At 42.9% G+C, this 21,968-nt stretch overlaps 3 protein-coding genes across 4 annotated transcripts; 2 read left to right on the forward strand and 1 right to left on the reverse strand.

Annotated features, from left to right (window-relative positions):
- The first annotated feature begins 2,701 nt into the window (after window positions 1–2,701).
- On the forward strand, window positions 2,702–14,559 carry tmem255a (transmembrane protein 255A). Of its 2 annotated transcripts, XM_053879808.1 has the most exons (10): window positions 2,702–2,971; window positions 6,448–6,590; window positions 7,527–7,589; window positions 8,682–8,771; window positions 10,083–10,148; window positions 10,216–10,304; window positions 10,426–10,497; window positions 11,099–11,261; window positions 11,317–11,463; window positions 13,411–14,557. In XM_053879808.1, the coding sequence occupies exons 1-10, from the start codon at window positions 2,914–2,916 to the stop codon at window positions 13,552–13,554; spliced, it is 1,035 nt and encodes a 344-aa protein (XP_053735783.1). In that variant the 5' UTR covers window positions 2,702–2,913; the 3' UTR covers window positions 13,555–14,557. The 2 variants fall into 2 exon arrangements, with proteins under 2 accessions (XP_053735783.1, XP_053735784.1); XM_053879809.1 differs by lacking the exon at window positions 10,426–10,497 and having other exon boundaries at window positions 13,411–14,559.
- Window positions 14,560–14,579: 20 nt separating this feature from the next.
- zbtb33 (zinc finger and BTB domain containing 33) lies at window positions 14,580–18,400 on the reverse strand. Its single transcript, XM_053879807.1, has 2 exons — window positions 18,153–18,400; window positions 14,580–17,721 (listed from the first exon to the last, which is right to left on the reverse strand). Exon 2 carries the CDS (start codon window positions 17,717–17,719, stop codon window positions 16,034–16,036), a length of 1,686 nt encoding a protein of 561 aa, XP_053735782.1. The 5' UTR covers window positions 17,720–17,721; window positions 18,153–18,400; the 3' UTR covers window positions 14,580–16,033.
- Window positions 18,401–18,952: 552 nt separating this feature from the next.
- nkap (NFKB activating protein) lies at window positions 18,953–21,858 on the forward strand. The gene is made up of 8 exons (XM_053879804.1): window positions 18,953–19,462; window positions 19,650–19,730; window positions 19,800–19,864; window positions 20,019–20,105; window positions 20,469–20,511; window positions 20,788–20,979; window positions 21,127–21,276; window positions 21,357–21,858. Exons 1-8 carry the CDS (start codon window positions 19,071–19,073, stop codon window positions 21,529–21,531), a joined length of 1,185 nt encoding a protein of 394 aa, XP_053735779.1. The 5' UTR covers window positions 18,953–19,070; the 3' UTR covers window positions 21,532–21,858.
- Window positions 21,859–21,968: the final 110 nt, after the last annotated feature.

Below are 21,968 nucleotides of genomic sequence, written 5' to 3' on the forward strand. Positions count from 1 at the left end.
AAGTTGTGCGTCCATCAGCACTCCGGTCACGTCCCGCGCTGAAAGTGGGAGTGGGGTCTCCTGAGGGTGTTCTTTTCTTACTTGAAAAGACAAATTGCGTCATGGAAAATTCACTTGTCGAGATTAGCGCGGCAAAAACGTGATTCCTTTTTTGGGTGGTCGTGAATGAACTTCTTAAAAAAGCAATATACAGCTGAATTTAATCGGTATCCAACCGGGCAACTGTAAGAGAAATTATTACATGAAGTAAAAGTCATGACCTACCATGTATTAGGGAAGGATTCACAAGGCTGACACATGTCTTAGATGCTATTTTTGTAATTCATATTGTATTCATTATTGCAAGGACAGGCAATAATAGGAGTTTGGTTTTCTCATCTAAAAAGGTTTGTACGGTGAGATAATCCTCACATGTATTTCATTTTCAACAATTTAGTTTCCAAGTTCACCAGAGAAGAACAACCCTGAGGTGTTTCTTATCAAAAGTGGATGCATCATTTACATCTGCCGCCTTTACCAATTCTAATGAAGGTGTCTCTACTCCAAATGATGGGTGAAACTATCAACTTAGGAAGCCAAGATGAGCCCCTGACATCGTCTTTTACTCACGATAAACATGAAACTGTGCCGGGCCTCTTACTGCAGCACAAATCACACGCATGTTATAAACCTCTTCAATTGTGGCGACAAGTTAACGAGTCCTTCCTCTGTGAGAGCCGCGGTGTTTGATTTAGAAGCGCTGATGCCACAAGATTTAAGCAAAGAGGTTACAGTTACGAACTGATAAATCAGAGGCTTCTGACGTTGACTTCAAATCTTGAAACAAGGATCAGAATACGTGAGATTGCTTCACACTGACTGGGCCAAACAACCGTCTGGTAAAGTCTGGTTTACAGCCTCCAAACTGAGTTCCTCATTTGCATCTACAGTGTTTGTACCTCCTATAAAACAGACACTGAGTAGTGTCCCCACAACTCAGTGGCACATTACGAAAACACTCACTGGACTGACTGGATTATCCACTATGGTTTGCTATGTAAATAACATGTCAACTAACAGCCATGTTGACTTTATAGGGCTGTTTTCTGGTGGCTGGTGGCGTGAGTGTGTATAGGATAGAAACAGCAGCATTATGTTACTGTGAAAGAAAGAAGGCTCCACCTTCACCTGAATAATGTCACTCACTCATTGCTTTTCGGCTGCATCGCTGGGCCTCAAAGGTGTGGGCGGCTGGCCAAATGAAGCACATGGGACAGCGTTTTGTAGCTCTAAATCTGCTGTTAGAGCACTTATTCATGTATTTATTGACAAGTCATCACGGCATTAAGAAAAGCCCATCTGCAAATATGACACCTGATGTCGTCACCACTTTGGACACCTGTCTTTTTAATCTGAGGAGTATTTGATGGCATGTTGATACGAATGTTATTGGAGGTTCTATTTACGCAATAGGGGACTCAAAGAGTGTGAGACAGCGAATTTGACAGAGTCAGATTCAAAAGATCAATGTTCACACGCCGAAGAAAACTGTAGTGCAGTGAGAGTGACAGCAGCGGCCGGTCTGCTTCATGGTCAAAACACAGAGATGGCGGTAGCAAGAAATACAATTTCTCAATAAATTCATTTGAAATATAGTCCGTGTAGCACTGGTGGTGTTCATGGTGGAATTGTTGACAACAGCGATGATGCCCAGCCATCATCAGAGATGAGAACAAGTACTATCGGTGGTTCAGATAGACATCTGTTATGTAATACACTACCTCTCAAAATAGCCACATCGAGGTGGAATATGTCATAGAAAAAAGCACTGGGCCGCAACAGGTTAATCATTTGACTGGTCACGTTGGCTCTTTAGAAAAGCCGTGGATGTTATTTATTTATTATTATTATTATTTTTTTTTTTTTTGAGCACAAAGGTGAAGGTGAGGGTGAGTTTGGGAGCACATATGTGGGACACAGTCACATCTCAGTTTGATATTCGCTCTTAGTTTGCCTCTCTAAAAGGAAGGGGGTGTCAAGAGACGCAAACAGTCTGAAACGAAGAATTTAGCAGGAGTTAAAACAGGTGTTTGTGTAGGACAAGGAAAACTAATTGGGTTGGTGAACGCTCTGAAGGATGGCATGAAGAAGACAGGTGGGTCAAGAATGATCAACATTAGTTGAAGTCTATGGTGAATCAATGTCGTGTTTCCATCTGACAAGGGAACAGAACGTAACTTCAATCTGAATTTCGTCACATTGCCATATTGTGAGAACCATCAACAAAATCTTTTGTTTGTATCTTTTTATTGTATTTATTTTTATTTTTTGCAATTTATAGCAAGAATACTACTGAACTATGTGAATAAATAATAATAACAACAACACATGCTCATATTTACTGACAGGTTGATCTGGCAGAGATGTGAGTGACCTCTAGTGGCTAATGCAGCTCTCATGCCGTCATAGACTTTTCCTTTCCAATAATAATTGTTTTAAATATCCGTCAATTCTACAGTCATGGCTCGTTCAAATCGTTTTATTGCTGTAAATATATATGAATGAATATTGGAAATGAAGACAAAATAAGGCATGTCCCTATACTCGGCTTATTTTCAGAAATAAAGATCCAAAGAAATAGTCGGAAAACTAGCCAAGAGTTGTTTTCCCTGCCTGTGTCGGACATGCGCAGTGGCAGCAGCCGCAGCTCCGCTGACACACCGACTCACCGCGAGGACTCTCTCCGACAGACGCGCCAGCTGCCGCGGCGATGAGACTGGGCTTCCTCGGCCTCAGCTGCGAGAGACGAAGGCAGTCCGACAATGCCACAGCGAGAGAACCGAGCACACGTCCATTCATGACTGCTGCTGACACTTGAAGACCGAGCCCTGCGTCTTGTTTGGTGACCTGCAGGAGGAGACGTCCCCGGACAACATGCCCGCCGCCCAGAGCCTCCAGTCCAGCGGGCTGACTCTGTCCGAGACCAGCATGGGTGAGTGCCACGGGGTTCGTGGGTGTGTGGACAAGGTCAGCGATTCCACTCTGCTGAAGCTCAGGTTCCGCCACACAGGTATAGAAACCTGTGTGGCGCTGACCACTGAGCGCGTCAGTTGTTATGAAAGAGGCGAAAACACTCGTTGCATCACCAGACAGGTTTGTGGTCCAGGCCGCAGCATCACTGCAGGAGCTCCGTCTCCATGGAAATGTGACCAAATCCACATCATAACAACCCTTTTTTTTCCTCAACTGAGCGCCATGTTGCACAGAGAAATGCTGACGTTGAAAAGTGGGGCCGTTTGAAACTCACTGACAAAAAAAATCCTGTCGTTCTATTTAAGGTCATTATTAAAAAAAAAACAAAAAAAAAACCAACAAAAAACGATGCAATATTTACGATGTATCTTTTGCTTATTGTCCACAAGAAAAACTGATAAAACTTCAATATTTTTCAGCATCACTTCTCTACATTGACAGCATCAAAGTCAAACAAATAATGTGTTGAAAACTGAACAAAAATATGCATGTATTCCATCACATCATCAAATGAATATTTAGTAGTCCATTAGCACTCAGTAGAATCCATGGGGAGTCTGAAAACTTTTTTTCCACCGCTGTATGTGGTCCAATTCCCATCCATTCTGCGCCAAACTGAAAGCATTTTGGCTGACTCAAATACTAAGAATGATGCTTCAATATGTGAGAAGAACTTAATAAGGAGCTCTGTTGTTGAGTGATTCAATATTTCCAGGCATATTCAGTTGTATTGAAAGAGGATTTGGTGTTCTACAATGCACTGTGTTCACTGTCCATAAAATCTATTCATTAACTGAATACAAAAATTAATAAATTATACAAAAAAAGGATATAATAATCAAATTGTTAATTAATTTCTGTTATTTTATGACTTTCTCTGTTGTGTTTTATTATGACTGCAGATGGGTAGTTTTCAGAGAGTAAGTAGCTGAATTGTTGGTGCTTTCATTTCTGTATTTCCAAACTGTTTCATGCCTATAGAAGGATGATTGAGGCAAAGGTCTTTTGATGAAACGTTAATGGTCGCTGTGGTAACCAGGATCCTATTTTCTTCAGAAATCCATATTAATCCACTCATACAGTTGCACTTTCCAATAAAAGCCACATTCTGAAAACCGATCCGGGACCCAGATTGGTGTAGAAATCTGAGCCTCGTCTTTGGCTTCTCCACATTGTAAACATCGCTGGCTCACCCAGAACAACAAGGACATGAGGCTCTTTAATGGCCGTCCTTGTGTCTGCGGCGTCTTGGCCCGCTGCCTGAGTAGAAAACCTTTTAGTTTCCTCCCAAAATAACCTCTAAATCAGGGTAAGCTCCTGGCGAAGAAATGACATTGGAATTTTTTTTCTTAGTTTTGCAGGCCTGGGTCCCGAACGTTCACCTTTCCTATCTCAGTACTCGGTGCGTATTGACTGATGAGAGGGAGTCATTTAAGATACTGGCTTCTTGGTGAATCACCCCTCACATCGTCCTTGCCGTACCCCTCAGAACTGGTGCAGCCGTACTTGTCACCAATCTGAAGGGGTTTTCCACCTGTAATTTATTAGGAGCCACTGTTCAGTGGAACCCACGACATTCCTCTGCTTAGCTCAACAATGCGCCAACACGTGCACTGACCCAAACTGACTCCCTGTATGGTGGACAACATGGATCTTAAAAGAGGGGCTTCATTTCACCTGATCACCCAGTTCTACACTGAGTCTCTCATGGATGATGCTTCACCATTTAGTTGCCATTTTTAGCCACTCATCAAGTTCCCTTCTTTGCAAACACATAGCAGCTGAAGCCGTAACAGCTTTTTCTTGGAGACAGAGCATGTAAGCAGCGAGGAGAGGAACAGATGGGACAATTGGACAGTTGCATGAAGGAAGAGCAAGTCTCCAGAGATGAACGGACATCATGAGCAGACTTAACACAAGCGGAATCCTGCCGGACAGGAGCCTCTAAAGGCCGCAGCACGTGAAGAACAGCTCTGTCAGGATCCCGCTGAGAGTGCGGAAACACATGGTACCCATCCTTCACTCTGGCCACTAGCTCCCCCTCTGCTCTCCAGAATCCAATACAGGCTCTTCTTTCTTCAAGGCCACTCTGCTGACACACTACCTGAATGAATGCTCTGGGAGATTCGACGTCTTCATGCTCTTGTTTCATCGCACTCTAAAATGAAACAATCTAAATATGCTTAAAGCTGGAGTTACCAAGCTGCTGCCAGGGCGGGAGCTGTGGATGAAGTGCGACAATGAATATTAAATATTAAATACAGATGTCAGGTGAGAAATATTTAATATTTAATTCAAGTGCCTGAACTTAGCATTCATTCAACCATGAAACAGAGGCACCAGCAACACTCTTTATACTGCAGCCATTTCTTCGAAAGGTCACCTATCGGTGTTTCCCACACTTTTCATTTGATGATGTTTTAGTCAGGGTCCAAAGGAGTTAATGACCAAAACCTTTCAACACGTGCTGTCGGCCAGTGGAATAAAGCTTATTATCTAATAGAATAATTAAACTTACTGTAGCCCACTCATTGCAAAACCTATCCAACATGTTCAGTATGTGAGTTTGTCCATGCTGCTTTGATCACTGGGCTGTGAAGGTCACAGGGGTCAGCCTGACACCGAGGCAGTATGATGAACTGAGAAGATGAAAGCGAACGAAGGGTTAAACAGACGGATGTGAACACTGTCAGGATGTGCTTATTATAGGCGAACAAATCTAAACCGGGACTTCGCTCCTGCAGTGTCAGATTTCACCCAGTTGTTTTAATTTTAGCATCCAAGTATTTGAGAAAACAACAATTCAACATGTCATATTGCATATCTGTTATGTCTAGTTCATCACTCAGACCATTTGTTTTTAAAAGATGGACGTAGCCAAATTAAAATCTCAACATGCATTTTGACCTGCCTGCTATTGTTGTTCTGTATTTAAAAAAAAAAAAAAAAAAAAAAAAAAAATATATATATATATATATATATATATATATACCGAACAAAACCAGAAAAAAAGGCTGCTGATGTAGCAGGTTTTTTGTAGGATTATCTGGGTTCACTGCACAGCCTCTGTGGAAAGTTGCGTGGTGAACGTAGCTGAATAGTTTGGATAGTTTTTGTCACGCCACTTTTGCCAGGTTCAGCATTCAGTTTCCGTGTTGACACTGAGGACGTCAACATGAAACAGATATGATCATTGGTGGAGACTATCTATTTTTATCCCTGTGGAAAAGAGAAAAACCATTACAAGTTGTTAATACTCCACTGAAACATTTGGGGAAAGTTATTTAGAGTGGCTCACAACAGAAATAATAAGCAAAACTTTGTACCAGTTATCTGCATTTAGAGAACAGTGTGGTTTAGTTGACAGGTTTTAATCCAGTTTGAGTCTCTTCAGTTTCATCTCAAACTCTCAACCAAATTATTTTTGTCTTCAAGGCTCCTTCAAGAGAAGGAAGAGGAAGTCCATCATGGTGACAGTGATGCTGCTGATCGTGTCCATCCTCATCCTGATCTTCGGTCTGGCGGCAACCACAAGGACGCAGAACATCACAGTGGGCGGCTACTACCCGGGACTCATTGTGAGTTCACACCCAGACCTGCAGCTCTTCCCGCTCCCCGGACCCGATCAGCCCAATGAATGAAACTCTCTAGAGGAGGGGCTTTTTTTTTCTCCCCTTGCACATTCATTATTCAGCAACGTTGTCATTAGAGGCTGAGTGAAGTGAAGTATTGGGCTCATAAATTTGTTTTCTTCGCAGAATTCGGCTATTAGTAAACAGGAAGTTCTCTAATGCATCATGCACAGTTCCATTTTAACTGGCGCTTTTCACAACAACAAACCTCAAAAAAGTGCAGAAAACCTTCCCGTCATCACAGTCGATATTGAAAAGCATGTCATTTTAAACATAAGTGTGTCGTGAAATTTTGATAAAGCACCTTCCATCCTTCAATTTTCTTTCACATCGCTGGATCGCAGGGGCAGCGGCTGGCTTCATTGTCCTTTATAACAAGAAATCCCTGGTTACCTGAGAGATCAGTGGGCCGGATTAATGGTTGCTGGATTAATTGTTGATATTTATAATCTCCATTTTAAGCAAGTCAACAACAAGTTGGATGCCTTAGTGTCTTTGCTTGTTGAACGTTGAATTTCCCCATTGTGTTAATCTAATCTAATCTAAAAACTCAAGGCGCCTAAAGTAAGTTGTCAGGGCAGATTTGACCTTGAGGTTGAGTTTGGTGTCCGAGTTGGACATGGGACCAGGGAGCCACTTCCTTTGATGTAGTGCCTTTTAGCTCAGCTCATTCTTCATCTGGAGTTGCCCTCTCCAACCCTCCCTCACTCATGAACCACTTCACTGTGAAGGTCCCCAACTATCTAGAAAAATTTGAAGGCGAAGATGAGTCAGCATCAGGGATCGATCAATCTTTAAGTCAACAACAGAATTTTGTCTCCACACTAGTCCTGCTGTGCTATTTTGTTATGAAGTCAAATATGTATCATTTTTCATCCTCAGCTTGGATTCGGATCATTTCTCGGAATCATCGGCTCTCATTTGATCGAGAACAAGAGGCAGATGGTGAGTGAGCTCTTGCCGTCGACTGGACACTTTTACAACTACATTTTTATTAGTTAGACTAACACCAGTCACAACAGAGCGGGTCTCACTCGTGTCACGAGCCAGTGAGTGTCCCAGGCCTGAAGAGAGAGTCGGCCACAAATAGAAAGAGGGTGAAAGAGGAGGCGAGCGCATGAGGGAATGTGAGGAAGGGAAGTGCAGAGGAGTGGAGCAGGTGGGAAGTGTCCGTCACTGCGGGAATGAAGAATGAGGTTGTCTCGTGACAGCTTCTCCCATAAACAGGAGGGGGACGAGTCCAAGTCAAGCGATTCCACCGATCCATTTCATGAATTGACTTCATGATTCAGCTATTAAAGACACAATATGCTTTGCCCTAGTGCAGAGATGGGCAGTTAAATTTCCTAAAGGGCCACATTATGAACGCTAGCTGTTGTGATGAAAGGGGGCGACGACTATGGAACATGACGGATCTTCAAATCTTCAGTAACAAGGAGGAAATGAATCATAAATGGTTTAGTGGAAGCAAGGCTATCAAGAAATGCAAATATGGCATGAAACCTATAAAAAATAATTTGACATGCATTTTATTCATATTATCATAATAAAACTATGCACCAAACATCAAAGATTTATTGATTTCAAAATATATTTTAAATTTAATTTCAACAATTTTTGAGGAAAATACTAAAATGACAATTTGACAAATGACAAGAAGAAACAAAAATTACTGGTTAAAGCAGAAACAGGATTAGAAAATAAGAGAAAATGATGACTTATGAGTATAGTTTTAGTCTGACCCCATGAGTCCCGCAAAAACACAGGCAAGGGGCCGTATATGGCCCACAGGCCGCAGTTTGCCCAGGTCTAGTGGTCCTAGTGGATAGTCTGACCTCAAGTGGAATCATTACTTGCTAAGTTCCAGGTTTCACCATCCAACATTGCGGCTGGTCTTTCACACAGTTAGTTGTAATTGTAATAGAAATGTCAGAATCAGAATCGGCTTTATTGCCAAGGTGGGTGAGGATTCCACCAACTAGTAAAGTGTGTTGGTACATGGTACAAATGTGCTGGTTCTTTTCCTCATGTCCACAGCTGGTGGCCTCCATCGTCTTCATCAGTTTCGGGGTGGTTGCTGCCTTCTGCTGTGCCATCGTGGACGGGGTATTTGCAGCGCGACACATTGTAAGTAAAAGCTGAAGGTCGATTTAACTAACCTAATCCAGCATTAATGCAGTAGAGACGTATATAATGGGCGTATTAATCAATCACCATTAAAGTTTGACAAAGCGCCAGCAGAAGACGACCGCTGCAGCGCTGTGGTCGTCACCCAGAGGTGGTGCTGCCACGCCCGGACCAGAATATTCTCCGTGACGCGGATCACACCGAAGTCACCATCCTCATGTGATGAACACATTATCCAGTGTTGTCAGTCCAGTGTGGAAATGTGAGCTGAGATGGTCACTTAAAGCTGTAGTTTCACAACCAGCAATTCATAAAAAATTCAAAAGGAATGCACTTGAGTATTGTGAGAACTGGGAAATAGTTTATTAAAATATTGATTTATGAAATATATTTGTATTTAGAAAATTACTCAAAAATAATTACCAAGAAGTGACCCACTTATAATGACTGGGGTGTGGTGACAGGCCAGTTTGCCTTCCATTTATTCCTGTTTATACTTTTTTTAACCCCTCAGATGTTTCGTTTTTTTAATAATTTTTTTGCCTCAAATTTATTTTTTGCATAAATTAAATTCCTTTTGATATAATTGTGTTTATGATAGGAGTTTTTATTAATTGCCTCAAAGTTACCAGTACATGATGGCGTGTTCTCTCTTCTCCTTGAAGCACATGTGTCAAACTTGAGGCCTAGGGGCCAAATCTGACCCACCAAGTCATTTTTTATGGCCCACTGGACATTCAAATATGCAGTTATCACAAATACTAATTTGAATTGCACTGAAAACTACGTCACTCCAAATGCAGCAATGTGGCGCCCATCACTGCGTTCCAAGTTTTGCTGTTGAGATAATTTATGTATTCTGACAAACCAATAATGAACTTGTGAGAGTCTTATTTTTTCTTACAGGAATGCCAGTTATATAGATGGATACAGTCGTCTTACATGATTGAGTTTGACAGCCTTTTTTGGCTTTGAAAATAAATAAAAATAACTACTTTTTTGTGTGTCTGCTGAGTGAGAACGCATGTACTAGTCACCATTCAGTATAATACAATATATACACTGTTCAACCTTTCAGATGCAAGAAAGTTGTTCTTAAAATGTACATCTGTTTCAGTCTCATAAGATATTCATTGTAAATACCTTGTGTGATGACATTTCCTTTGAAGCAATAGCATTTTTACAGAGAGAAAAAAACATCATTTGGCCTGACCTCATGAAAGTGTTTGTATACATGGTGTCCCTGCCTTTCTTTCCCTAATATGAGAAGTCCTTCAGCTGTTTTTCTTATTTGTTGTGTCACTGTTGTAGGATCTGCGACCACTATACGCTGGACGGTGTGATTTCCACTCCGGTGAATCGTCATCTGAGCGCGACGTAAGAGACTAAGACAATATTAATGGTGCCTCTGAAGCTATTTCACTCGTGTGTATCTCAACCATAGGTGCCGTGTCAGTCGCCGTCACGAGCGTTGTGTAATTTAAAAGTGAAAGGCAACACATGCTATTGCTGCGACCTCTACAACTGTGGCAAGTGAGTATTGCACTAGTCCCCGCGCGGCCGTAACACTGGTGCTCTACTGTGTCAATGTTGTGGCATTTTTAATTTTGCATCAATTGTATTAGAAGAAGATGTTTATTTTCTGTTGTTTCAGAGAACATCCTCTTATGGGACTTCAGAATAAAGATGTTTTGAAAAAGTTTAGGAAATCATCCATGATTTGGAAGTAGGTTCTTTTCTTCTAGACCCATAACGGCTGTTGAAATCGTGGTGGTTTCGTGTTTGGGATTCTCTCTCTCTCTCTGTGTGTGTGTGTGTGTGTCTGTGTGCGCTTGTGTCTTCATCCACGTCTCCCAGCCAGTGTCCATCTTTGAATCTGGACTGGCACCGTACACGGTGACACTTTGCTGTAACTTATAGGCGCTGAATGTGCTGCCCCCTTCATAGAACAGCTATGAAGAAATATCCTATCTGAAATAAAGGTTTTGTCCAGGCTAAGTTTCACTAAAGTTTCACCCAGAAACCTGCCTTACTGGCAAATATAATTCTTGAAATTCTGTCTATCTGACGCTGCACTGACAGTTATTCTGTTGTTACATTTGGTGAATAAATACTGAATGTTCTGAGTGATTAGAAAAGTGTCACATGCCGTCCCAACTTGAAACGTAGTTACGAGGTTGTAAACTTACCCAACCTCCTCTGTAGAACTGCGCCTATGCTTTACAGTCCTAATAAAGATCAAGATATTACAGACATACAGAGGGGGTATTGACTTGCTGTGGCTTGACTGTAGGCTCTTTTCCCCTCTGTCCCACCCACTGGACTAGCCGAGTGGAGGTGATGGGCGGCTACCACGAGTACACGGACGTGAGCAGCTGCCAGGACGTGGTGCACCTCCACCACCTGCTGTGGTCGGCCACCATCCTCAACATCGTGGCTCTGTTCCTGGGCATCATCACGGCAGCGGTGCTGGGAGGCTTCAAAGACATGGTGGGTCTGGAGGAAACGCCGTCTTCGGGTCGCAGTAACACTGTGTGTGTTTCAGACTCCCGCTCTGACTTCAGAGAGCTCATCCGAACCTGAGGCCATCGCAGCCCCCATCCAGTCGGACCCTCCTCTTCCCGCCAACTCCCGCAACGCATATATCAACAGCACCCCCTGTCTGCCGCCATACACCGCATACGACAACCAGGTGGGAATTGAGCACTGTATTTTATGAAGTTATGTGCCTTTCAATTATGAAGGTAAATCCTGTAAATGTTACGGCTCTGTATTAGAGCACTATTTGTTTGGGTGTGAACAGAATAAATAAAGACGAACGTGTTTCAATAAAGCTTTCAGAGCTTTCCGTGGCTCTTCTGACCTAACAAATTTGCTCTGACCATACAAACCATTGAGAGACCTGATGTCTTGTGGTAACACTCCATAATAGATAGTACTGGAGACTGCTTAATGTAGATGTTTGTTGAGCTAAATATACTGGGCATCCATCAATCTTCTCTCCCCTTTAGGAAGTTTATTACGCGGGCTATTCATGAGAACATAGTCACAGTGAAAAGATAAAAACCAACAGCAAAAATCTGAATGTTGGAACAATTTAGTGATGCAAAGTGAGCACAAACTAAGTAAAACCAAAACACAGCCAGCTCATTATCTGGAGTCCATAAGTGTCCACAAAGATAAAGCAAACAATCTGAAAACACATTGTCGGGTGGTGTTGTCCTTTAAGCTCCATGGGTGTCCTGGAGCATCAGGTCATTGCTCGCACCTGTGGACACTGCCCTGCGTAAAGCTCCTGTCAGCACAGAGGAACAGGCACAGGAAGCAGTCCCACAAAATAAAACCAAAATAAAGCAATTTTTAAAAAACATTCTTTCGTCGATAATCCTTTGATTTAGCTATTGTTCCAAACTCGCACTGTACTTTATGACTGGGGTTCTTAACCTCTTTCATCTTGGGGCACACCTTCTCCTGAAGAAATGGGCCTGAGGCTCACTCAAGTAATAGAACTGATTCATCACCATATTTAATCTACTTACACGTAAACGTACCAAAACCTTGTGAAATGACATGAAACCATGCCATCATCGCAAAGATATTTGTCATTGAAAAGTCCAACCAGCAGCAGAACCAGGTGCTAGTCATATACATCAAATTTACTGGAGAAAAAAAATGAAAAAAATACACTTGAATTGATAAAATTGTGCGTCATGAATAGAATTAATATAATGTCAAAATATCAAAAGTAATATTTTCTTTTCAAGTGAAGTGTAAATGAAAGTAGGGTTTTTTGAATTAATTTTAAAAACTGCTTCGACGGGTGCTTTCATGAACAGTTTTTACTCGTGTGGAGGCGGCGTCACGTTCTTTATCATTCTTCACCTTCTTCTCAAAACTTCTCCATACTTGGTAACTTTCACAAATTCGCAGCTGTCAAGTAAATATGACTCACGACTGCCACCATACGTGGCTAATGTATTAAAGCTGAGCGTTTCGCGGCCCTCACGACCCAGAGGTGTAAAACACTGGAGTCTAAGAAACAACTAGTCCTTTTTTAATTGTAGCGCTTCACAGCCACAGTTGGGCGCCTAACTAACTAAGCAATTCGGCCTTCTCCATTGTAACCTATGTCATATCATCTATATCATCATATTACCTGGTCACACCAATCCTCTTAGCACATCTATGAGCTTTGTGCACCTGCCACTTTAAAACCACACTACTATAGTGACACATGAAGATAAAATAATCTTATAGCAGGAGACATAAAGTAGGGGTGCTCCGGTCAGGGTCTTTGCTGCCTATCACCGATACCGATCACATGGATTGACCATGAATTTGTTGTCAAAATGATGAGACCTTCTCTGTACATGATGTGAAAAAATGAACTTCGAATCATTTTTAATTCAGACACATTTTAATACACCTCTTCAAGATGAGGAAACTAGGAAAAAAAACTCTCGCAACTATCGGCATCGATCATGCTGAAATCGGCCGAACATGATCGATGACCGATCAATCGCAGCATCCCTGACATCAAGGCTAAAGATGTAATGATAAAGTGATCCAGAAGAGTTTGGCACTGTCATGTGGAGTCGGGTCAAAGCAGCAATGTGTAACTCCTCCTCTGTCTCTGCAGGGCACCTACATGTTCGCTGACTCATCGGGACTGTCGGACGACTCCCAGTCTGTAGCGAGTCACCTGTGGCCCACCATGATCCCCCCTCGCTACTCCCCGCCTCACAGCCACCCTGATGAGAAGCCGCCGCCGTACAGCCCGTGACTTCAAACCTTCACTCCGGTCACTTGTGTCGAGGAGCTGCAGGAGTGTTGACGTCAAAGGGAACAAATGTTACAGGCACAAGTTCTGCCTGTGCGTGTGTGTGTGAGGACACATTAGACCGCCTTAATGCTAATGGACTAGTTCTCTCTCTGGTTTGAGCTGCAAAAGCTTCTGGCCACTAATGGAACTAATGATGATGATAATGCTTGCTGGGGCGACAACCCAGTCTGGAGGAGCTATGGTTGTGTACAGTTGGTGGTTTTAGTGTCACTGCATGCTGTAATGATGGTATCACAGCTGAGAATGTAAATACAGCACTTACACGCATCATTAGATGAGAACGTAGTCAGAAACAGAAAAACATTTCAAGTGAAATTCAAACCTTATGAACAAAAGGAAGCAGGTTGTGAATACAGGGAGGAGGAAAGCTGAGTTTAATGGAGATGAACCAAGACGTTTGAGCCACTATTTAAATGAACATTGTCTCAAGTAATAACTTATTAGCTGGCATGGGCATACAGTCTGTAGAAGGCGAATGATTTCCTCAGGTTTGGTCCTCTGTATAGATCAACTTAAAATTGAATAGTAAAGCCATGGTGGCTACGAAGAGTCAGAGCTGGACTCGCTGACCAGGAACTGGCAGGGATGAAACAAGTCGCTTTTTCATTTCTACACCCCGTGTGTCTGTAACTTATTTATCTTGCTATTAAACACTGTTTTGTGTAGTTGAGTCTTGATTCAATACTGAAATGATGGGCTGAGATTTTCTCCTTTAAGATCTTTGCCTTTGAATCCCTCTATATATTGTATTTTTTTCCCTTCATAAGCCAAGCAATTTCTGATTTATCAGTTTCAAGTTTTGATTTTCTCACCTAAGAAATGAATAGCAATGTAAGGTACAGATCATTCATTCATTAAACCCAAACTAATGGCTAAATTGGTGGTAAAATTGGCTGTAAATTTCAAATTTGCAGAAAATATTTCGACTTTTGACATCATTGTATGATGCGGTCGACTGTGAAGTGTGGAAGTTTATGTTCAATGAATTGTGTGTCAATTAATTTTCCTTTTATGAAAACTCATAAGTATAAAAAATAAAAAGCACTTCATGTCAGATATATGTACAGAACCCACACACGAAGAAAGTGACTGGAAAATCCGGCTTTTTTTTTATTGAGTTCCGTTCAGCTCCAGTCACGAACAACCACAAAAGAATGGCATTTTTAAGAAAGCCGCCGGCACATACTCAACACCGCTGCGACATCACGTGGCAACAGCATCTCCAATTCAGACATACTTTTAAACACACATAATGCTAAATAAATCGGACTTACTGACATGATGGAAAACGCATATTAATTCAAAATACGAAGTAAGAAGTTACAGGTTAATACAACTGATCTCCCCTACTGACCTAAAACATTTCACATTCATAACGCTGTTTAACCACCTGCTGAATGAGTCAGATGTGGACATAAATGTAAGGTGACCGTTGACTTTGACTTTAAATACTTAAGATTCAGGCCTACTAATAAATATTTGTGACAATTTTAATTCTCTTCACTTAATTTCAAAACGGAAAAATAGGTTTATCCTGTGGAAATTTGGGTTTGAGTTCTATACACAGCCACATAGAACTGTGATCGTTAGATTCAAACTCCAGACTGGACCCATTCTGCATGACTCAGACCAGAAAGGGTTTTTGTTCCAACCAGTCAAGCGCACACAGCTTCACCAACCAGGTAATCTGTTGTCAGTGATGGTCAGTCAGCTGCTGCTAGTTTCTGATGGCACCTGATTGCTCGGAACAAAAACCCGCACCCACTGCGGCCCTTTCAGTTGAGTGACCCCTGACCTCAGACCGACACATTCCTGAATACTGACACCAGGTCCTGACTGATCTGCTTTACACCATGACTAGCATGTTGGTGACTACAGAATGCTGTATTGAAGAGCGAGGCAACTTCCCCTTAAACAGCATGTTGGACTGAAACTAAGAGGAAACGGGTCAACATACATTGCAGTTAATGTAATGAAGAACACAGGTTACTCAAACAGCCAAGTTGGACTGAATACAACACAACTGAGTCTGATAAGTGCTCTAACTATCAAAAAAAAAAAAAAAAAAACATTAGGGATAGACCCGAGCTGTGAGTGCTGATCACAGAATGATGGCATTTGAATACAAAAAAATACAGACACAAGAACCATTTAGTCAGAAGGCGTGTGCACTGGATAAGAAAGTCCCATTTGAACAGCTGAATATTAAAGTGACAATTAAAATACTTCTTTGCCACCATGTTTTGAACTATTGAGAACTGGCTGAACACACTTGACAGAAACATTCATACCGACGATGAACACAAGACGTCTGCCAACAACTATGGCTACAAGTTTGTCACGTGATGAACCACTTGCAAAACCTCAGCATTAACCTCGAACGTTAGCACCAGAAAGGCACGTGTGAACAGAGCGCAGCTCAGTAGGTTTCAGGCATTTTGAAGTCAAACGCATTGTTGCTTGGCGAGGGAACCACTGGCGCCCCCTGCTGGGCGTGTCCCCCCGCCTCCCCGTACACGTTCCAGTTCGCCATCCTGTTTTGAGAATCGTGCGCGCCCTCTTGTGAGTTGGCCATGCTATACACGCCGCCATCGTTGCTGACGAAGGAAGCGTCCTGCTCTTCGGGGCTCCAGGAGTAGACCTTCCTGGGCCCTGTTTTGGGAGGCAGCAGACAGTACAGGTTTTGGCTGGTGCCGTCCTTCTGCTTTTTCCCGCTGGGATCCCGGTTGTGCACCTGTTTGCAGTGGCCCGACAGCAGCTGGTAGCTCAGGAACATCTGGTTGCACAGCAAGCACTGGTACCGCCGCTCCCCGGTGTGGATGACTTCGTGTTTAGTTCTGTACTCCGCCAGAGGGAAGACCTTGTTGCAGAAGTTGCACGGATACTTCTTCTCCCACGAGTGAACGTTAAAGTGCCGCCGCAGACTGGTCAGACAAACGTAGGGACGCTTGCAAACCGTGCACACAAAAAAGGTCTTGCCATCCATGACCACTTCATAATGATCCTCCGTTTCTTGCTTTGCTTTTTTACTACTTTCAGACACTGGGTTTTCCTCCGACATCTTCAGAGGTGTCGCCATGTAGGACCTTTTCTCTTTGTTGGATTTGGAGCTCCCTTCCATGGGATCTTCCTTCAGCGGGACAATGTCGTAGGTGTCTTCACCTATGTTGGCGTAAACCTTGCAGCCTGTAGAAATGGAGTCGATCTCTGAAGCCGTTTTCGGTTTCACAGTTGTCTTTGTTGCAAGTGTCCTTTGGGGCGAGCTGTTGGACACATCCAGCAGCCTGATCTTCACGTCTCCGTGATCAGTGGTGGTGGAGATGTGCTTTTTGTGGACTCCAGCTGTTTGGGAAACACTGGTGAGCTCTGTATTGAAGCTACTAGGAGTGGTGGGTGCACTTCCTGTGTTATTTGAAGTGCTATCTGGAATTTGTAGGGGGCTAACACCAGGAGGGGGCGGAGCCGGGTTTGTCTCCTCAGTTGCAGCAACAGTTTCTGACTCTTTCACAGGCTTCTCTGCTTCTGAATCCAAATCTATCACCTCACAAGACTGTCCTTTCAGCTTGGCTGCCGCATCAGTGACAGACACAAACATTACATCGCTGTCAGAATCAGCGCCGTCTTCAGTCTTACTGCTCTGATTGAACTCCTCGGCAGATATGGAAAAAGACTCTGTGATGATTGGCATGTCTTCACCCTTGCCTTCAGTCTTCTTGTAGAGGCCTTGCAAGCTCTTCTCATGCGAGAGCGCCGTCCACAGGTTTGCGATGAATCTGACGCCGAGCGCCTTCCCGGCGTTTATGAGCTCTTCCAATAGATCAGAGCGCACGCGCACAACCTTGGACGTGTAAATGTAGTTCAGAATGTGCTCAAAGATTTCTGCGCGGACGATGTTCAGCTCGATGACTTGTCCTGCCGCAGCAAAGAGGTTGTGGAAGTACGTGCTCGACGCTGACAGGATGATCTTGTGGGCTCGGAACTTCTTGTCCTGGATAACAATCGTGACATCGCAGAATAATCCAAGATCCCTCTGGTCATTCAAGGACTTGAGCACCGTTGCAGAATATTGTGCGTCCGTCGCACTTATCAATTTGAGATTGGGCATGTCTGGAAAAAGAGAAAGAACGATGGACTGGATTATGGACGCGTTTACACAACAGAGTTGAGAAACTAGCATGTATCGTACTGAATTCACAGTTGCATAATGGCCTTGGGGTGGCTTCTACTGCAGTTCAATTTTAAGTTAGTTTTGTTTTTCACACACTACATTTCTTTCTGTTTTACTACAGCAATCCATTTCATTGCATCACAGTATTCAGCTGTGACAAAATGCGACAGAGAAAAAAATCTATCTTCCACCATCAATGCAGCAGGAAGCTGCGATGTCAACACGTCAGACCACTTGAGATAGCCTTGCTAATGAAGCTGTCAAATAGCTTTCCACGCACGTTATGACTGCCCTAAAACACCGTGCCACGGGCGTGAAACACACAACGAATTCTGGTTCACATACATGCATCAGAATTGTTTCATCTTACCTGCGATCTTGAGGTCTCGTACCACAACAATAGCAAACAGAGGAGAATGCTCCGGCTAAACACAATGGCTAACCGTTAGCGCCGCCAACCGAGTGACGTCACAAGTGCTAAGGGTTAAAAACGCTCCAGTTCAATTAATATAACATTTCCAACGGCATTTTTGATGCCAAATGATGCGAATTGTCACAATAAAAGTCGGAAAAAATAAAACAGGAACTGAATAACGTGGACAGATACCGCCTACCTCCCGGGTGACGTCACTTTACTACCGCTTTATGTGTAGACTTCAAAATAAAAGCATAGTTCACTCGCCGTAAAAAATAGACGCCTTAATAAAAAAACGCCAATAAAAAAAACACATTGTCCTTCAAGGGTTGATTTGATGAAAGACCTAAATCATTTTTTTAAACTATTTATTTATCTTATTGCGTATTTTTAGCACCATGCGCCGCACCAAGAAAACGGTGAAGAAAACAAGAAAAGCGCTCAGAAGGTAGAGACTGGCAAACAAGGAGATGGTCGGATTTCATCTTTCACCAAGACTACAAAAAATATCACACAAATGACTGTGACTCACACTATGACACGATGATTTCCTCCAGCAACCATCTCTCGCCATAAAATTCTTGTTATTATAATTATATTTATTCTGGGTATTCCCTACATGTTAAGATAGTATCAGAGTTTAAATTAAAAAAAAAAAAGCTAGATTTTTCCCCAAGTCGTGCATGGCGATATAACTCCACACCACTAGGTGGCGCTAATGCGCTCTGATGGAGTTAGGCACGCGCTATGCCATAACAAAACGGTGAACTTCCTGTTTGGAGAACGGTACGATTATTGCACGCAGTTGCCTTGACTTGAACGCTGAACAAGTAAGCTAAGTCCTTTTATATTTCCGAAATCTGTTGGGTTGGGATGCCGCTATCTGATAGATCGAGTTCCGATAGCGGTGGCGGGGCCCGAAGTCCGCGGACACGCAGACCGCGCTCTCGGAGTCGCAGTCGCAGTTACGACCGAGACCGAAGCTTGTCTCCGTACAGCTTCGGGCCCAAACTCCCGAAGCCCCGAAACAGGGAGCGTGAGCGAGAGGAACGGGAGCGTCGCTTCAAGGAGGCCAAAAACATCAGACGGATTCGAATCGGCAGTCGCAGCAGGTCCCGGTCCAGAGAGCGGTACAGCGGCAGCGGCCAGAACCACAACCACTGGTCTGACCAGAGAGACACGTCGGGGAAACACAGAGACGATTATTACTATGAGCAGCAAAGAGACGACGCTCAGAGACAACGGCAGGAGGCTTTCATGGCCAGGTAGGATGTGGTTTTGTACCTAGGATGAGGTGTGTCTGTGCCGTCTTTCCGTTTTGTCCATTTTTATCCGTCACATTTCTCCAGAACGTCTGGATGTGGCCGTCAGATTGAAAAACATTTGTGTCGTAAATATGGTGCTCAAGCACGCAGTGGCCATTTTAAAGGAATGTTTCATTGTGTCTTCAAGGCGACTTCAGGAGCGAGAGAGGATCGGTGAGTTAGGCTGCCCAGAAGTGTGGGGCTATTCACCCAGAGTGAAGGAACCAGAGTAGGTCCACAGTTATGCTCAATTTTACTGATGTTCTTTACAATTCTATTGACAAGTCTCTTCCAATAGCTCTGATGAATTCACTCCAGTGGAGGAGGACAAGAAGAACAGCAGCTCAGACTCCAGCTCTGACGGTAACTCATATGCAAAGTACACACATTACCTATTAGACCTTGATCAACGATTACTCATACATGATGTAATGCGTGTCAAGACTCATACATACATGGATGTGACTGTAGTCCTGTTACTCTCATGCTCATATTTGTGTTTCATTTTGATTTTCAGATGAAAAGAAAAGGAAAAAGAAGAAAAGGAAATCCAAGAAACGCAAGCACAAAAAGCACTCAGAGGAAAGTGAATCAGAATCAGAAGGTAAGACACCAATACAAACAATGTGGATACTGGAAAAGCTGAACAACAGTTGACCAATATGTTCTCAATGTTTAGAGGTAAAGAAGGTCAGTTGTGTATTTCTGAAATCAATCGACATGCCAACGCAAACATTTAAATTTCAGGATTTGTTATGGAAGATTAATTTGTCTCTCCAATTTGTCCGTGAATATTTGGTTTCCAAGAAGATGTAGTGAACAAGCCACACTACCATGAAAAGCTTGGTACACAACCATGAACAGATAATGGCCTGTGAGAGTGAGCGTTAAAGCTGAAAGTGTCATGTGAAATGCGATGTTTACCATTCAAATGTGTTTAATTACGTTGTACATGCTTTTCTCTCAGAGGAAGAACTAAAGAAGAAGAAGAAAAAGAAGAAGAGTAAGAAGTAAGAGAGGCATTCTTTTATTGTACCATATAATTGATTAATTATTCATGAAGTAGAGACTGTCTTTTAGCTGCTAACATGTACTTTAAATGTTGTTTATAGCCACTTTGGATTAGAAGTTCTCATTTTAGTTTTAAAAACTGACTTTAAAAAATGAAAGCTAAACAAAATATATATGACACACCTCCAACAATATTTTCTTTTCATGTGAATTCTTTGCAGTGTAGTTTATTATCGAGTATTTCTTCATTTAAATTCCTACACCTGTCTAATCAGGTCCAAGAAGTCGAAGAAGAAGAAGGCAAAGAAAAACCGGAAGGAGACCAGCGAGTCCAGTAGTGAAGAATCAGAGGAAGAGGAGGAAGATCCCAGCGAGGTGACGTGGGTGGAGAAAACCTGCATGGATGAACACGTGGTGGGACCTGAAGCTCCACTCACCCACTTGTCCCAGGACGAGAGGCCTCTGGAGTGAGTAGTGGTGCCTATGTGTTGCTAGATGGACAGGCATTGTATGAACAGCTTTTCCAGAACATATCATTTTCAAATGAGTTTATGCCACTTGTATACATTACCCTGTTATTAACGGTTGTTCTGTTCTGTCTTTATCGCCTGCAGCTTTGGTCACGCTCTGCTGCCGGGTGAAGGTGCTGCCATGGCCGAGTACGTGAAAGCTGGCAAGCGTATCCCCAGAAGAGGAGAGATCGGACTGACCAGCGACGAGATCGCCGACTTTGAGAAGTCTGGCTATGTGATGAGCGGCAGCAGGTGGGTCAAGGTGCCGGGGGTGGCATGAATCATGGCACTTGTTGGGTTATGAGGCTGATGATTTAAATGTTGCCCGCCAGACATCGTCGCATGGAAGCTGTGCGTCTGAGAAAGGAAAACCAGATCTACAGTGCAGACGAAAAGAGGGCCCTGGCCTCTTTCAACCAGGAGGAGAGAAGGAAGAGGGAGAGCAAGATCCTGTCCAGCTTCCGGGAGATGGTCTACAGGAAGACCAAAGGCAAAGAGGAGAAGTGAGCCTGCAGTATTGTGAAAGATCGTTTCATGAGGGGTCAACAAGGGCTTCTTCGCTTTCAGGAGTTTATTTTAAATCTCTCCATTATATGTTAGGTCAAATCAGACAATGTGTCTATGACTTGAGTTGGACCTGAATCTCATTGTGGCATGGACTCATGAAAACTGTAAATATTTGTTTGAGGATGGACACTTGCTACTGTCATTCTTTTAAAGGATGCTTTTTTTTTTTTTAACTAGGATCTTGTCTACATTAATATTCCTGCCGGTAAAGCATATTGTCATTTAACCATGTTGTGAATAAATTTCAGTGTTCTCTATGTATATGTTGTTTCAGTGCAGTTTTTTTTTTTAATTTAATCCTTCACCCACCGAAAATTTCCATCTTGTCAATTTAAGAAACGTCACTGTCTCCAGGCTCCTCACGAACAGGGATCTAA

The sequence above is a fragment of the Synchiropus splendidus genome, chromosome 11 (assembly GCF_027744825.2).
Source record: "Synchiropus splendidus isolate RoL2022-P1 chromosome 11, RoL_Sspl_1.0, whole genome shotgun sequence".
In the NCBI taxonomy this organism is placed as follows: Eukaryota; Metazoa; Chordata; class Actinopteri; order Syngnathiformes; family Callionymidae; genus Synchiropus; species Synchiropus splendidus.

Bases quoted from the DNA above. Each gene is read 5' to 3' on its own strand.
- nkap (XM_053879804.1), top strand. From the start codon at position 19,071: ATGCCGCTATCTGATAGATCGAGTTCCGATAGCGGTGGCGGGGCCCGA. The intron at 19,731-19,799 runs GTAGGTCCACAG...CTCTTCCAATAG, and splicing joins CCCAGAGTGAAGGAACCAGA to CTCTGATGAATTCACTCCAG. The intron at 19,865-20,018 runs GTAACTCATATG...TTTGATTTTCAG, and splicing joins CTCAGACTCCAGCTCTGACG to ATGAAAAGAAAAGGAAAAAG.
- tmem255a (XM_053879808.1), top strand. From the start codon at position 2,914: ATGCCCGCCGCCCAGAGCCTCCAGTCCAGCGGGCTGACTCTGTCCGAG. The intron at 6,591-7,526 runs GTGAGTTCACAC...TTTCATCCTCAG, and splicing joins GCTACTACCCGGGACTCATT to CTTGGATTCGGATCATTTCT. The intron at 10,498-11,098 runs GTAGGTTCTTTT...CCACTGGACTAG, and splicing joins AAATCATCCATGATTTGGAA to CCGAGTGGAGGTGATGGGCG.
- zbtb33 (XM_053879807.1), bottom strand. From the start codon at position 17,719: ATGCCCAATCTCAAATTGATAAGTGCGACGGACGCACAATATTCTGCA.